Here is a 15,022-nt window from a genome sequence, read left to right as displayed (position 1 = left end):
TCTTGTTGAACTTTTTTTTTTTTTTTTTTTTTTTTTTTTTTTTTCTCTCTCTCCTTGTATAGTCAGGTCAGATAATCTAATAAGAGCATCTACACACCAGCCTTTATCCAGAGATGTAGAGGTTTCGGTCACTCAGTAGTCGTGTCTTGCATAAGTATTCACACTCATTAATAAACCCTCATTAGTACAGCGGCAACTAATTGAAAACATTGCAGTGTATGACCTTACTAAACCTCTCTGCACTCAGACCAAGGAGCCACAGGAGATCTCTGTCTCCACTATCTCCTCTATTTGTTTTTAATTACCCCTACACTGCCAAACTAAAAATACCAAAGCAATTACTGGAGTACAAGGACATGGCACAACCCACTTGTAGCTTAGTGGGAAGCGCTGATATCTATAACAAGATCCAGCTCTGAGCAATCAGGATGTGTGCCGTCGCACTAGGAATGATCACAATTGGGTTATTAGATGTGCTCATAAGGGTTGTCTGGCATCAACACTTGCAGATTGTTCGCAGTAAGTGGTGGCTGCTCGCATGTGAGTAATGATTAGAATGACTCATGCAGTAATGGGTAAACTAATCCTACATTGATTATAAACACTGGGCTGTTTTGGGGAGCCGCAAAATGTTTATTCCCTTAAGATTACATTGCATCGCTTGTTCTGTAACTCGTATGTTAGTGGCAACCCTTCATACGGTTCTTATAAAACCTCTCCATTAATAGTTGTTTGTCAAAGGAATTTGTTTTAAGTGAGCATGTGCGCTGAATGTAAAACTTGCATTATGTATTTCACTTCATCTCAGTAAGAAATGCATTTTGCACTATTTGGGTAGTAAGTGCCTATGCACAAAAAAAAGAAGAAAAAAAAAGCATGGGGGTTAATGGCGTGTTTGCCTCCAGAGAATAAAAGTAAAAGCTTTGGTATCACACATAGGTGGGCTGATTTTAAGTGCATCTGAGTGCCAAGCAGTACCTGACTGAACTCAGGAAGTCGATCAGATACACTGCACTGCACAGAGCCAAACGCAACACCAACATCAGTGAGGGCAACAATGACTGAAGTGGAAAATTATTTGAGCAGTCATGTGACACAGTTTCAGACAGACTTTCTCACCTGATTGCCTATTTGTCAGTAATTGCTTACAGTGGATACTGTCTTTTCCAGTAGCTTCAGAAGTCAGAAGCTCCCCCATGCTATTGATTTAACATTAAACACCAGTTAAATCGAAACCGGTTCAATGTGCGGCTGGCCCCGGGCACTCATGCGATGTTTGAGTGGGGCGAGGATTAAGTTAAAGTAGCAAATTGGGACAGGGGGTAGATGGAAAGTCAATGAGTGCTGCATTTAACAAGAAGAGTGTGGGTGTTGAGCATCTGTTGCTTTTAGCACCATGGAGAGGATGTTCATGTTGCTGAACTACAATACCACACAATGCCCTGTTCATCATCTCTATAAATGACCATAAATCAATTACCGATCAGTGGTGCTGAGCATTACTCAGCCTCCATAACTGTAGTAACACAAAAATGATATGGTCCATACCCAGTAAGAACATACTATATTTAAAAAGTTTTATTCTCCCATCTTCACTATTTTTCTTGCCATTGCCATATGTCCTAAACCAGTTTTCTGCTCTTCCTCCTCATGGGGTCTTTCAGCCCCACTGATTGGCTGCATGCACAGACAAACACACAGGTCAGAGGTCAGTGAGCCCAAGGATTGTGACAGCTGCTAGGTGCTTTGGAAACATCACCAACGAAGCCTTGCTCACACTCAACGTTTATGCGCCTTGTGTGGACAAAACTATTCAGAGAATAAAGAAAAGCGAGATCTGCTTTGAATTACATGTTCCTGCTTCAGGCAGCCGATAAATGATTACCATGAAGAAATCAGCCAGCACATCTTAGATACTAGATTTGGTCAATGGAGAGAAGCAGTGACCTAAACAAAACATTGTATTCTTTGGATCATCTGAATTAATCTGAATAATACATTGTATTGATCACGGTTTTATCTTTGTTGCAGTGCCCTCTCTCCTCCTCAGGTTATTATAATACGTAATATCGCACCAGAAGGAAATTAGAAGCTAATAAATGCCTCGCCTCAATGTTCATCCTTGTGTCCGTGAGAAATGGAGCTTTGCAGATGTTTATTATGTTTGATGTAGGAATGTATACCTGTGGATTCTCTCAGCTTTAGGCCGGTTACACACTGCAGGCGTGGCGTGAGCGTGGCGTTTCTGTTGCGTGTCAGCTGCGTGGATTTTGTCTGTCTTTACACACCAGAAACGTGTCTGACGCGGCGCTGCTGCTGCTAGCCTTGTGGAAACACATGGATGTTTCCCATTGATAAAATGAAATACCATGTTAAACATAAATATATACTGATTTGATTTCAGCAAAGACAACGTCGGCAGTATTGACGGCAAAATAGGCTACAGAATATTTCGTTTTGTATTGACCGGTGCAATATTAGAAAATCAATTAAAACAAAAATTACATTTATATAGGCCTATCTGCATTTATATCAAAACCTAGAGGCTTTCAAACATGTCATTTGTTAATATGTATTTGTGTCTAAATGACATATAAAATTTTTTTCCTATTCTATTTTACCTGGAAACGCTTCCAACACGCTCGTGTCTCGCGTGAAAAATAGGCATCGGTTCTATTCAAGACTGTATGGCTGCAGCCTGGAGCGTCCCATGTCATGCCGTCCCGTCTCATGCTGTCCCACCTGGGGCCATCCCCGACCTTCTACTTTTCAAAATAAAAGCTTGCGTCTCACGCCATCCGTCCGGAATAAAATACGTATTAAAAATAAGTTTTTGCGTCGACTATACATCATGCTAATGAATAAAATGCTTAATGTATTTGGTGTTTAAGTAAACAGTAAGATAAATGCAGACTTACTTCATACTTCATACTTTATAAGAAATAATTTATATCTTTGGTCTTTTTTTTTTTAAACTAAACAGTAAGATGCAGACTATCATGCTAATGAATAATATATTAATAATAATGTATAGAATATAAAAATAAAAAGCAGTCTTGGAAAGAGTATAACATGTTTATTTTATTATAAGTTCAGAAACATTGATGACCTCCAGAATCCCCTCCTTGGTCAGGTCAACAGGTTCCTGAATGAACACATTTAACACTTATTTTGAGAATTCATTATGTAGACAGTTTGTAGTATTTTGACAGTAGGTATGTATACAAGGCATCAAGTTTACTTCATTCACACTAACCGACTGTTGAGGAGGGATTGTCCTGGGCCTCTTTGCCTCCTCCTTATCCTTATCTGCTATTATCTGTACACAGACAACAATTATTAATTGTCACAGGGTGCAAATACATATTTAAAAATATTTAAGTCAGTAAAAAGTATGCATATGAAGTGGGAGGTTTGGATCCAAAATACATCAAATCATATAAGTAATCCTTAGCATGCAGGTCACAACATCATCAACAACTATCAAAATGTGATTCTTACGAATTGATCTTCATATTTCCTTTTCTGTGCGAACCGACAGATTTTCTTAAATTACATGTTGGAGATTAAGAAGAATAGTAATTACATCTATATATATAATTTTGGCTTTGTTATACATTTTTATGTTACAATTGTACATGTGATAATGAAATCAGACACACCTGACAACTGAATGACCAGACAGGAGCAACAGGCACCACCATGTCCTGATTGTGTCCATGTCACCCTAGAAATACAACATTTTAAACAATGAAGTCATGTTCTACAAAAACAGTATTGTAATATGTCTGTAGATTTTATGGGCACTTACAGTTGTGAAGTCAAAATCTGCCCCCAGCACAATGTAAAGAGCATACTGTAATAAAAAAGAAAACGTATTGGTTTGTACTAGTCTTGGAAAAACATACTAAGCTATATTCCCCTGGTATTTAAATAAAATAACAGATCCACAGCTAATATGTTGTCAGGTAAATTATATTTAACACCATTAAGTGACATTTGAGGACAACACACAATACCATTAACATGAAGATCCCACAAGCATTGCCATCTTCCTGTCTTGGGAGACCCTGAACATCAGAAATACAGTAAGACAGTGTACAACGTTCAGCACAGCTCATTCATGGAAAATAAACAATAAAATATGTAGAAACCCATTTACTTTGATGTTCTTGCTGTAGATCACAGTCCATTCTCCTGGTTTAATCCTCTGTGAAAGATTGCTGCAATTAAAGTATTAATCAGCATTTTATTTTCCAAAATTCCTAAAACGGATCTAACTAAATATGTTATTGAACAACTTAATGTGGTCAGGAACAGACCAAAAGCCCCTAGAATAACTAACAACTTTAACCCTTGTGTTGACTTCGGGTCAAATTGACCTGTTTTCAATTTTTGTTTTATATCAGAAAATATGGGCTGTAGAAACAACCGCTGAAAATGAAAAGACAACACAAGGGTTAAATTCAAAACGGATGGATTGAACGTCTGAACTTAATGAGTTGAAACCTGCAAATCTGAATGTAACGTTGATCGCCAAAGCCAACTGAGGCTTCCAGATGTTTATGGAATAAGGAGTCTGGGAAAATAATGTGTCTCTCTGTCAGCCTCAAAACCTGTACACATATATTTTTAGGAATATTAACATAAACAAATGTAATATAATTTTTCAAATTAAAGATAAAAAGGTTTCTACAAAGAAGAAAGTAGATTATAATAGTAAATCAGTGCAAAAGTAATGGTAATAATAAAACTGCAGACGCACACAGAGCATGTAGCGTCCTGGTTTCCAAATAGGTATGAGGACAAAATCCTTGTTTGCCAAATCATTCTGAAAGACATATCACGAAGAAATAGAAAAGCAGAACAGATCTGAACCTTTATTTTTTAAAACATAACTATTTAAAAAAAATTATATATATATATATATATAAATAATAATAATAAATTACGGGGAAAGACGAGGTATCCAGACAATGTGGTGGTAGCCATGTTGGTACCATGTAGCAATCCACTGCATACACATCCTTTTGCTGATGGCACATATATCATTGAAATTCAACTAAGTTGAGCCACTGCCTTCCCAAGTATGTCCAGTGACTGATACTGACATTCCTCACATTTCTTTTCATCTTCTCAATGGTTTGTCTCTCTTTTTTTTCATTGTGGTGATGAACAACGTTTCGCACCAGAAAAATGTGAGCTGAAGGCGACATATTGTTAATGAAATAATTGTTCTTCCGGATATTTGCGAAGAACTGTTCAGCCACTTGGCTGTTGAGCTGACCTGCAAGGTCCGGTACAAGTTCAATTCTCCTGAGCATGTCCTCCTCATTCTCGGTGTTACCTTCATGTAGCTTGTCACACAAGACATAATGTTGAGAGGATTTGGTAACCGGATGACTATCATCTTCAAAGTTTTCAGTGTTTGGCTCCAAAAGCCATGGAAGGTGGATCTTCAGTGTTCGGTCCTTGGCAGCCTGTATGTTCTCAGGGGTTGGAGGAGCAAGACGGCCTTCATTTGGCTGGAATGGAGGATTTTCTGGCACTCTCACATTGGTGTGGTTTACAAGACCTTGTGCAAAGTCATAGGCTGATATAATGGGCATATGTTTCCACGACAGAAGCATATCTGCAAAGTCTCTAGGGCCTTCTGCTCTGATGTTAAACTTCAAGCTGTACAAAACACCGCAGGGATAAATGATGGCAGCCAAAACACCTGGATGAATAGTAAAAGGATTAAACCATTAGGAATAAGAAGTATATAAATGTCAAGTTAATATGTATTTACAGGAATACATAAAACCGACAAAGCCAGAAAAATGTAAAGCTGTCACCTGATTCTCCCCAGATCTTCTGAAACACTTTGTCGTAGGCCTGTCTATTTTGCATTTCAGTTCTGAGGCGCAGAATTAGATCTATCTTAGAACCACAAGAGTCGACACCACATTCCTTAGAGTGTATGTAATGCGTCCACCTGTGTAGGTCAAGGGAAAGAATAAATACAGTAAACGTGGGTTGACAATGTGTGTTGACTAACATTTAGGCCTATTGTTGTGACTTCAATCTATTCAACTGCATCAAAAAGACACGTTGCTTCCATACAACTGTCCTGCAGTTTGTAGGCCTATAACAGACAAAGATTCCATGAGAGTCCTTTGTGAAAAGAACCAAATAAAGGGTGATACAAACTATGTGGAGGATACCTTCAAATTCATCAATTCATTTGAGAGTCTGTCTTCAGTAATATTGATGTCATCTGCCTCTGCTGAGTTTCTTGAACCTTGAGCTTTTAAAAACTCTGTGTTTAGCACAGTGTTGGACCTTCGTGTGCCTTGCCCAATCCAAGGTGCCCAAAAATGATAGCTGGGATGGACAGTAAAAGGATTCTTCCGGTTACCTGTTAATCAGAATGAAATGTTGGAAAAAGACACATTACTTATATCTGATTTTAATACTTACTTTTTTTTACTGAATCCTAAATAGAAACCTAAAAATTACACTTACTTGATGTAAGCCCTCTGGCAATCATCTCTAGTGACACAGAATCCCAGAAATCTTCAACGTTCACTTCCCCTGTGAAATCCTAAGGGACCGACTCAATATCACTGACTTAAAAGGATATCACAGTCACAAAAGACAATGTGACATGAGACGGGACGGCATGACATGGGACGCTCCAGGCTGCGGCCATACCCGCCTCGTTCTAGTTCTAGCAGGCACGCGTCTCAGGCACGTCTCGAGCCGCGCCTGGGACGCGCGTCTCACGCCGGCAGTGTGTAAGCTCTAAAATGTTAGGTTTTTTGGATTGCTTACACACTAAAATTAAAAGTAGTACACTATTAGCAAAACCTTACACTCAAGAAGCAAAACATCAGCCCATATTTTCACAACTATAAGCACATTGTCAACCTCACACTTATTGCAAAACTCTACACACAGTGATTTGCAAAACACTAAACACACTTAACATACATTACACACAAAAATCTATCATGAAGTCACTTCCTTGCAATACCAAAGCACTGACTGTCAAATTACCGCACCGTCCAACCAATTTGTTCAACACAGTCATCAGGTGTGCAAACACTTGTTTGCCTAATTGTAGACACACCAATCAGGTGTGTAAGCACTATAAAAAGCAGCAGGTGAGTTCATCGGTCTTCAAGCACAATGGAAAGAGTCAGAGAAAGAGTAAGACGGGGAGGAGAACGAGGAGGAGGACAAGGAGGAGGAGGAAGGTGAGGAAGAGGAATCAACAGAGGAGGATTCAACAGAGGAAGAGGAAGAGATGGAGGCCATGCTGGAGGTAGAGATAGAGGTAGCGGTAGCGGTAGCGGTAGAGGAAGACAAGAAGGTGCTCAAAGAGGACCGAATCTGACAAATGAGATCCGCGCAACACTGGTTGACCACGTTGTCAACCACGGCCTGATGCTGAGGGAGGCTGGACTGCGACAAATCTAAGCCGATACACAGTGGCAAGTGTGATAAGAACATTTCGACTGGAAAATAGGTATTGTAAAAATATCATCATATCAAACACATCTGCACGGTTTCAGTAACTGCTTACAGTACTGTATTCTATGCACTATCAGCACTTCTGTTACCTTTTCCAGTGAAATTACTGTACTATTGTATACTGTTTTTTAATTTCTACATAGGATTGAGGGTCAGGAACGACAAGGGGGAAGGCCTCCTATGTTCACAGAACAGCAAGAGAGGGAGATAGTAAACATGGTTTTGGCCAACAATGCTATAACACTCAATCAGCTCCAAACTAACATTGTCAATAACCACGCCAGTTTCAACGATATCCATCAGGTCTCAACATCAACACTGGCACGCATCCTAAAAATAAAACCTATTCAAATGAAGCAAATTTATCGAGTGCCTTTCCAGCGCAATTCCGAAAGGGTGAAACGACTGCAGCATGATTATGCAGATTCACTTTAGCAGTGTGATCTTGCATACTGTCTCATAATCTTTTACTGTACTGTAATATGTATACTACATCTACACTGAACTACACAATTTTGCCTGACACTGTTCTTCAGAGAGTTTTACGAATGGATGGAGAGGAGATCCAGCATGAGTTCATTTACGTAGATGAGGCTGGGTTCAACCTGACGAGAGCACGAAGGAGGGGAAGAAACATCATTGGCCACAGGGCTATAGTCGATGTCCGAGCAACGTGGGGGTTATATAACACAGAATAGGGTCCTCCACCGCCATGCCCATATGGGCCCTTACAACACAGCATTCATACTTACATTCTTGGACCAATTGCACAACATAACAGCAGCAAATCAAATCGATCACATGCAATACATTGTTGTCTGGGACAATGTCTTTCCACCGCTCTGCTCTGGTTCAGAACTGGTTTCAGCAACATCCACATTTCACTGTCCTATATCTTCCACCATACTCTCCATTCCTCAACCCTATAGAAGAGTTTTTCTCGCATGGCGGTGGAAGGTATATGATCTCCGTCTCCAGGCTGAGGTACCCCTCATCCAAGCCATGGAGGAGGCCTGTGACCAGATGGAGGTAGCAGCAATGCAAGGATGGATTCGTCATTCAAGACGTTTCTTTCCAAGGTGTCTTGCTAATCATAACATTGCCTGCGATGTTGATGAAATTCTCTGGCCAGATCCAGCTAGGCGAAGAGACAATGTCTAGTTTTGTTGTTTGTTTTTTTTTACAGTAAACTTACAGTACAATACGTAAAGTGACATTTTGTTACAGTATTATGAATCTCCATGTCAACATTTTGGGCGTGTTGAGAAATAAATGAGTTTCTTCAGTTTACAATATTGGTCTTGTGTAGTGTTGAAAATCGTGCTTAAGCAATGCAAAAAACTCTAACATGGGAGCCGAAATATAAACGGACACGCCATGCGGCTGACACGCTCGCGTGACGCGTCCAGTGTGTAACTGGGTCATAACATTCATTTATACAATGAATACTAAAGTGTCACTTTTTTATATATGGTGTGTTTTGTCTCTTCTTTCAGTGTTCACGTAATGTATGGGTGTTTATTGTTTGTTTGGTCCTTGTGCTGTACTGTCTTTCTTTTAAAAATACACTTTGGGGAAACGGCTTATTTCACAGAATCATTTGCATAATATCAACACATCCTTTCACAACCGCAAACCCATAACATCAGATACTTTGTGAGTGAAAAACCTGTTTCTTCACTGCACATGCTAGTACATTAACTGGTACATTTATATATCTCCTTTTAAACAATCTGTAGGCAAATTATACAGTGCATCCTTTAAATAGCCATAAGCTACACACTATGTACAACTGGATAATTGTATATGTGTTTAATGTTTCATTATTGCTTAACAATCAAAAGCAACACATTCAAAACCAAAAACTCAACTCAAAGACAACAGAAATTCTTAAGGATAAGAAAGAGAGAAATGAAAGAGAGGGTTTTTTTACTGACTCCAACCTCCTGTGGTTTGTGTGCATTAGATGCTGACTCAGTAATTAGTTAGCATGACCATGCTTGAAATTATTGGTAAACATAGCAGCCATCCAGCTACATATGACAGACAAATCACAAAAATCTTTCCATCCCTCCAGAGGGAGACACCTACGATATCTGATATCTTTGATTTGAAATAATCAAGAAATTGTGCTGTTTTTATTATTTATTGCAGTACAAAAAACATTTGTGTAATCCAATCTCTATTGATGTGTTCAGCTTCGTTTTTTAAATGTTTGCTGTTGGAAAAATGTTGCTATGTACCCTGCAAGGACTAAAACCACTAAACTGTTTCCAGGAACTCTATAGGGACGGCATGTACCAGACATGAACAAGATTTCATGTGAAAGTAAGTTCAATCTACTATAAGTCTAAAGGAAAAATCAATACAGCAGCATCAAAAACAGAAACTTTAGTTTCAAATAACAAAAACTACAGTATTAGCTGAATGTGGAGGCTTGTGTAATCTAAAGAATATTGTTTCAGCTTGTTAACCTTATTTGACATTAGTTATGCAACAATTATTAGACCTTATGAGCCCATATTCTCATTTTGAATGTGTATTTATTTTATGTTTATGAATACTTAATGATAAAAAGTCACAAAAGTCCAGATTGATCGTGAGAATTTTGAAAGTTTGTTTAGAGAAGTCTGTCACAGAAAGCAGAAATATAGTTAATAACTTAATTTAATATAGTTAATAACTACCATGACCATGAGCTATGATGTAGTCTTCTGACTGCAAGATTATGCAACGGCACCCCCTAATGACCTAGAAGTTTAGGGCTCAGAATCTAACATTAGTTTGTCCATCAGATCTCCCCCTGGGTCAGATTGATAGAGAAGATACTGTTTTACTTCTGTGGGAAGGTGAAGGTTGGGGATCCCACCCAGTCTCTGCTTGCTCAGAGTTTTCCTGACATACAGCCGGCACAGCTGCATTAGAGGAGACACTCCTGGGCAGGCGTAGGGGAGAGAAGCAGGAGCCATGACAGAGAGAGGTTTTGATTATTAGCTACTGCTTCGCTTAGGGCACTAGCCTAATATAAAGGCCGTCAGGCTACTTGGTTAGTGTTGGATTGAATACCTCCTGCTTGTCTCAACAGCCTCTCCACCGGGCTGTTGGGAGGTGCGAGCTCCAGCGGCTGTTTGCCCTCTGAATTCCTGAGTGAGTGATCGGCCCCGTGCTCAAGCAGGACTGACACCATCTCAGGACTGGACAGACGGGCAGCGATGTGCAGCGGCGAGTCACCAGACACACTGCTGTTCACACTGGCACCTAAAGGAGAGCCTAATGAGGTATGATGTCATCATATTACATGACTCTCTGACAGTTCAGTTGAAGCTTTTCTTCTCCTACAGCAGAGCACCCTTTATCTTCTTTAATGCTTACATAAAAAAAAAACTTTGGGCCATTTCCTAGCTAGACTGCATTTACTGCATTTACTTAGTTATGAATATTCAAATCAGTAAGCCCATTTATATGTATATATATTTGGGCATATTATATATTTACACATGTACCCTGTGTACATTTACATATGGTGCTTTACATTTTAATGATGATTTTTTTTTTTTTTTTTTTATTTAGCTTCTAATACAGTACAGGCCAAAAGTTTGGACACACCTTCTCACTCAATGCGTTTATTTTATTTATTTTCATGACTATTTACATTGTAGATTCTCACTAAAGGCATCAAAACTATGAATGAACACATAAGGAATTATGTACTTAACAAAAAAGTGTGAAATAACTGAAAACATGTCTTATATTTTAGATTCTTTAAAGTAGCCACCCTTTGCTTTTTTTTATTAATAAGGGAAACAATTCCACTAATTAACCCTGACAAAGCACACCTGTGAAGTGAAAACCATTTCAGGTGACTACCTCATGAAGCTCCTTGAGAGAACACCAAGGGTTTGCAGTGCTATCAAAAAAAAGCAATGGGTGGCTTCTTTGAGGAATCTAAAATATAAGACATGTTTTCAGTTATTTCACACTTTTTTGTTAAGTACATAATTCCATATGTGTTCATTCATAGTTTTGAGGCCTTCAGTGAGGATCTACAATGTAAATAGTCATGAAAATAAAGGAAATGCATTGAATGAGAAGGTGTGTCCAAACTTTTGGCCTGTACTGTACGTAGAACAAATTAAGAATTACAAAGACAAAACAAGCTTCAGACCCCAAAGATGTGTACCGGTGTTCACGTTAGACTTCTTATGAACAAACTGTTATAAAACTCTAATATTAATACAATTGATAGTCCCCTCTTTAACCTAAACACATTAATTGGACAGGTGAAAAGATAAAGTTAAAGGCATTCTTACCAAGTTGAAGCAGTTTACACACAGAACTCAGATGCTGATTGGAGCAGGCGACGTGGAGAGGGGAACCTGATTGGTCAATATACTGATCCACATCTGCACCGTGCTGGACAAGAGACTCGATGCACTCTGTGTGACCTAGACAGAGTTACCAGAATCATCACAATGTAAAGTACTTGAAAAGATGTGCTTTGAAAATCTGCGTGTGCTAGGCATCCTGGGGGAAAATATGCAATCATTTTACTTTGCCGCTTAACACAACACCGTTTTCTTTGATACATTATGCATTTCTCAGATCTTTTCTGATGTTTTGGCACTCTTTGTGCATTTTGTAGTGACGGACAAAGCTGGTTCAGCATAGATTGTCTGTGCATATGCAGTGGAATGTGACCTCTAACCTTTGGCTGCTGCCCTGTGGATTGGAGAGCTGGTGTGGCTGGTTCCCAGGGGAGTTGCTCCTTGTTGAAGGAGCAGCGATACACAGGTCACATGGCCCCGGGCGCAAGCTTCTGACAGGGGCGTTTGTCCATCCACCGTCGAACTGTTTACCTGACATGGGTAAATATATTTTTTACACAATTCACAAGAAATTCAATACAAAAATCATTAAAAGTCTGAATACCAAACAAATCAGGCAAAATAAAACAGATTTTTTAGCAAGTATCCGTAAAGTGATAATAATTTAACATAACAGAAGCAGTAATGAGTTGAAGCTTGGTAACACTTTACTTGAAGGTATCGACATAATCATGACATGACACGGTCATGAACGTGTTATAAACAAGTCAAACAATGACTTCTGTCGTTGTGTCATTCGGTTTTTGTCATGACAAGTTGACATTGTTTGGGTTGTCTTGATTATGACAACTTGACATTAGCCAGGATGACATTACCAGAGGATGTCTTTGTCATGACAACTTGACATTAGCCAGGATGACATTACCAGAGGATGTCTTTGTCATGACAACTTGACATAATATCATCCTGTTTAATGTCAAGTTGTCTTAATAAGGACACTCCAAAGAAATTTAATGTCAAGTTGTCATGACAAATACATCTTCTGGTAATGTCATCCTCGTTAATGTCAAGTTGTCATTACAAAGATATCCCAAACAATGTCAACTTGTCATGACAAAAACGGAATGACACTTAATGACAGAAGTCAAACCTTTATGACTTGTTTATAACATTTATGACACGTTCATGACAGTGTCATAGTTATGACAGTGTCATGTCATGATTATGTCGATACCTTCAAGTAAAGTGTTACCTGAAGCTTTAATGTCGCAAACAAACCCTCCATTGATTATATATTTACAATATGTACTGTGGATCTGCTATCAAACATGTAGTGCACTGTCAGTGGTGGTGTGACAAGTCAGACTTTGTATCTGCAGATTTATGTTTGTTAATGTGTTAATGTGCATGCATGGATGTGTCTGCATGTTCTTTGTCTGTGTGTTGGGTTAATATCTTACTAATATGCACCAAAACAAAGTTAAACCCAGCAATAATTGATTGGTTGCCTCCTAACTAGAGATTTAGGAATGTCTTTAAAAGAAAGACACAAAACATAGACTTCCTTTGGGATCATCTTGAATTTAGTTATGTTCCCAAAAAAAAAAAAAAAAGAAAATCATAACCACACAATGATGCCTTACTGACTTTTGCCCCATTTTCCACCAGAAGCTTGGCGCAAGCCACGTGGCCTTGTAAACATGCTCCATGGAGAGGAGAAACCTGGTTCAGAGTGTTCAGATTTACACATGTACCCTGTGAGTAATACACAACACATAATAGAGTCAGTGACATAGTGTAGATGCACATTAGGAGCTTTGCTCCAAAATAAACTATTCATAACACAATGACAGTTCAAAGTATCTCTCTTAAGACATCATTAAGAATCAATATGATGATTTTCAGACAGCAAAACTTCTCTTAATGGATGCATGTTATAGTTATCTCTTCATGCAGCATAATGTAAACCTACTAAGTCCCATTACACTTTACCTGAGCAATGAGTCTCTGCAGAGCAAGGACCCGTCCATTAAAGGCAGCATCGTGAATCAGGGACCAGTCAGATTCCAAATCTAGGTGTAGACATTAAAAAGGAAACCACAATTCATTCAGTGTCGTACTTTCCAATAACATAAATATGCATTAAAATGACATGGTGAAATGTGTTGTGCAAGGCAGTAAATACGCCCTAGCTGCAGTGTCAGCATATGCTGCCTGTAGCTACTCACCACTCATCAGAGGGTTCGAGAAAAAAACAGCAGACCCACTTTGACCTGTGGTGTCTCGCGGAGTCTCTTTGTCTCCAGCAGACATATTTCACCGCTCTGTTCCAAAAGCTGTTTTATGGCCAGATTGTTTTGCCTCATGGGTTTTCTGTAACAGAGGCTGAGCTGTGTGTTGCTCGAAGTCAAAAAGAGGTTTGGTCCTCATCTGTTTTCAGTGTTTTGGTGCTGCGATGTCATTTCCTCTTTGACAAAGAAGTTGCCTACAGGAAACAGGCTGGTTAAATAAAGCGGTTGGTTCAGAGGGAGTGAGAGTGGGCCCTGTTAGGCAGGTCTGTAATTTGAGTGTAATTTGACACTGTACAGCCACACCCATCCTCTCCAGCAGGAGATGGGCGGTGTGGAGTTGGTTGAGGATGAGTAAAGTGAAGGGAAATTAATCAATCTGCATGGATAAAGTTCTGCTCCAATCTAAAGGCATTATGTACCATTGGTCATAATGAATTCCTACATTTAAAGATACTGTATATCATCTGTTTATATTTTTCTTATTGTGTCTGATTTAGGATTACACAGCAGCACTTTTTAAACCCCTTTTAGGTGATTCTTCAACTTTATGTCCTTGGCTTGATTTTCATGAAATAATGTTAAATTGAAATTGTTAGATAAAAGCAGTTTTAAACTTGTTTTTTGAATGTGCCTCAGCAATGATGTCGCTGCCACTGCAGAGATGTCACGGTTTTATTTCCAGACGTTTAAAGTCAAAAATGTGTTTTGCGTATTGTTACATTACTTAGATGTTTGACCTTCCCTGTGGATGATGTTTGTGCAGAGCTTGACACCAGACGGCTGTTTTCACGTTCATCTGTAGAAGGGGGAAGGTTTCTCTTTGCTCACCTTCAAATCTGAGTTTGATGATTTTGTGACTTCAGTGTGATGTGGAAACTTGAAACCTCA

General features: G+C 39.0%; 1 protein-coding gene across 5 annotated transcripts; it reads right to left on the bottom strand.

Annotated features, from left to right (window-relative positions):
* Nucleotides 1-3,056: 3,056 nt before the first annotated feature.
* LOC114563538 (ankyrin repeat and SOCS box protein 9) lies at nucleotides 3,057-14,378 on the bottom strand. Of its 5 annotated transcripts, none has more exons than XM_028590328.1 (15): nucleotides 14,072-14,378; nucleotides 13,836-13,915; nucleotides 13,491-13,598; nucleotides 12,224-12,374; nucleotides 11,829-11,963; nucleotides 10,585-10,788; nucleotides 6,207-6,400; nucleotides 5,838-5,977; nucleotides 4,953-5,719; nucleotides 4,163-4,223; nucleotides 4,020-4,070; nucleotides 3,812-3,856; nucleotides 3,663-3,727; nucleotides 3,242-3,319; nucleotides 3,057-3,145 (listed from the first exon to the last, which is right to left on the bottom strand). In XM_028590328.1, exons 1-8 carry the CDS (start codon nucleotides 14,154-14,156, stop codon nucleotides 5,954-5,956), a joined length of 981 nt encoding a protein of 326 aa, XP_028446129.1. In that variant the 5' UTR covers nucleotides 14,157-14,378; the 3' UTR covers nucleotides 3,057-3,145; nucleotides 3,242-3,319; nucleotides 3,663-3,727; nucleotides 3,812-3,856; nucleotides 4,020-4,070; nucleotides 4,163-4,223; nucleotides 4,953-5,719; nucleotides 5,838-5,953. The 5 variants fall into 5 exon arrangements, with proteins under 5 accessions (XP_028446129.1, XP_028446128.1, XP_028446130.1 ...); XM_028590327.1 differs by having other exon boundaries at nucleotides 3,257-3,319; XM_028590329.1 differs by having other exon boundaries at nucleotides 3,257-3,319; nucleotides 10,585-10,776.
* Between the last annotated feature and the right edge of the window lie 644 nt (nucleotides 14,379-15,022).

This window comes from Perca flavescens, chromosome 11 (assembly GCF_004354835.1).
Source record: "Perca flavescens isolate YP-PL-M2 chromosome 11, PFLA_1.0, whole genome shotgun sequence".
NCBI classification, from domain to species: Eukaryota; Metazoa; Chordata; class Actinopteri; order Perciformes; family Percidae; genus Perca; species Perca flavescens.
Note: the sequence above shows the minus strand (reverse complement) of the source record. Positions and strands in the feature narration are given on the sequence as shown.

Bases quoted from the DNA above. Each gene is read 5' to 3' on its own strand.
- LOC114563538 (XM_028590328.1), bottom strand. From the start codon at position 14,156: ATGTCTGCTGGAGACAAAGAGACTCCGCGAGACACCACAGGTCAAAGT. The intron at 10,789-11,828 runs GTAAGAATGCCT...ATACCTCATTAG, and splicing joins GTGTAAACTGCTTCAACTTG to GCTCTCCTTTAGGTGCCAGT. The intron at 6,401-10,584 runs GTATTCAATCCA...TCTGATTAACAG, and splicing joins GCTGTTGAGACAAGCAGGAG to GTAACCGGAAGAATCCTTTT.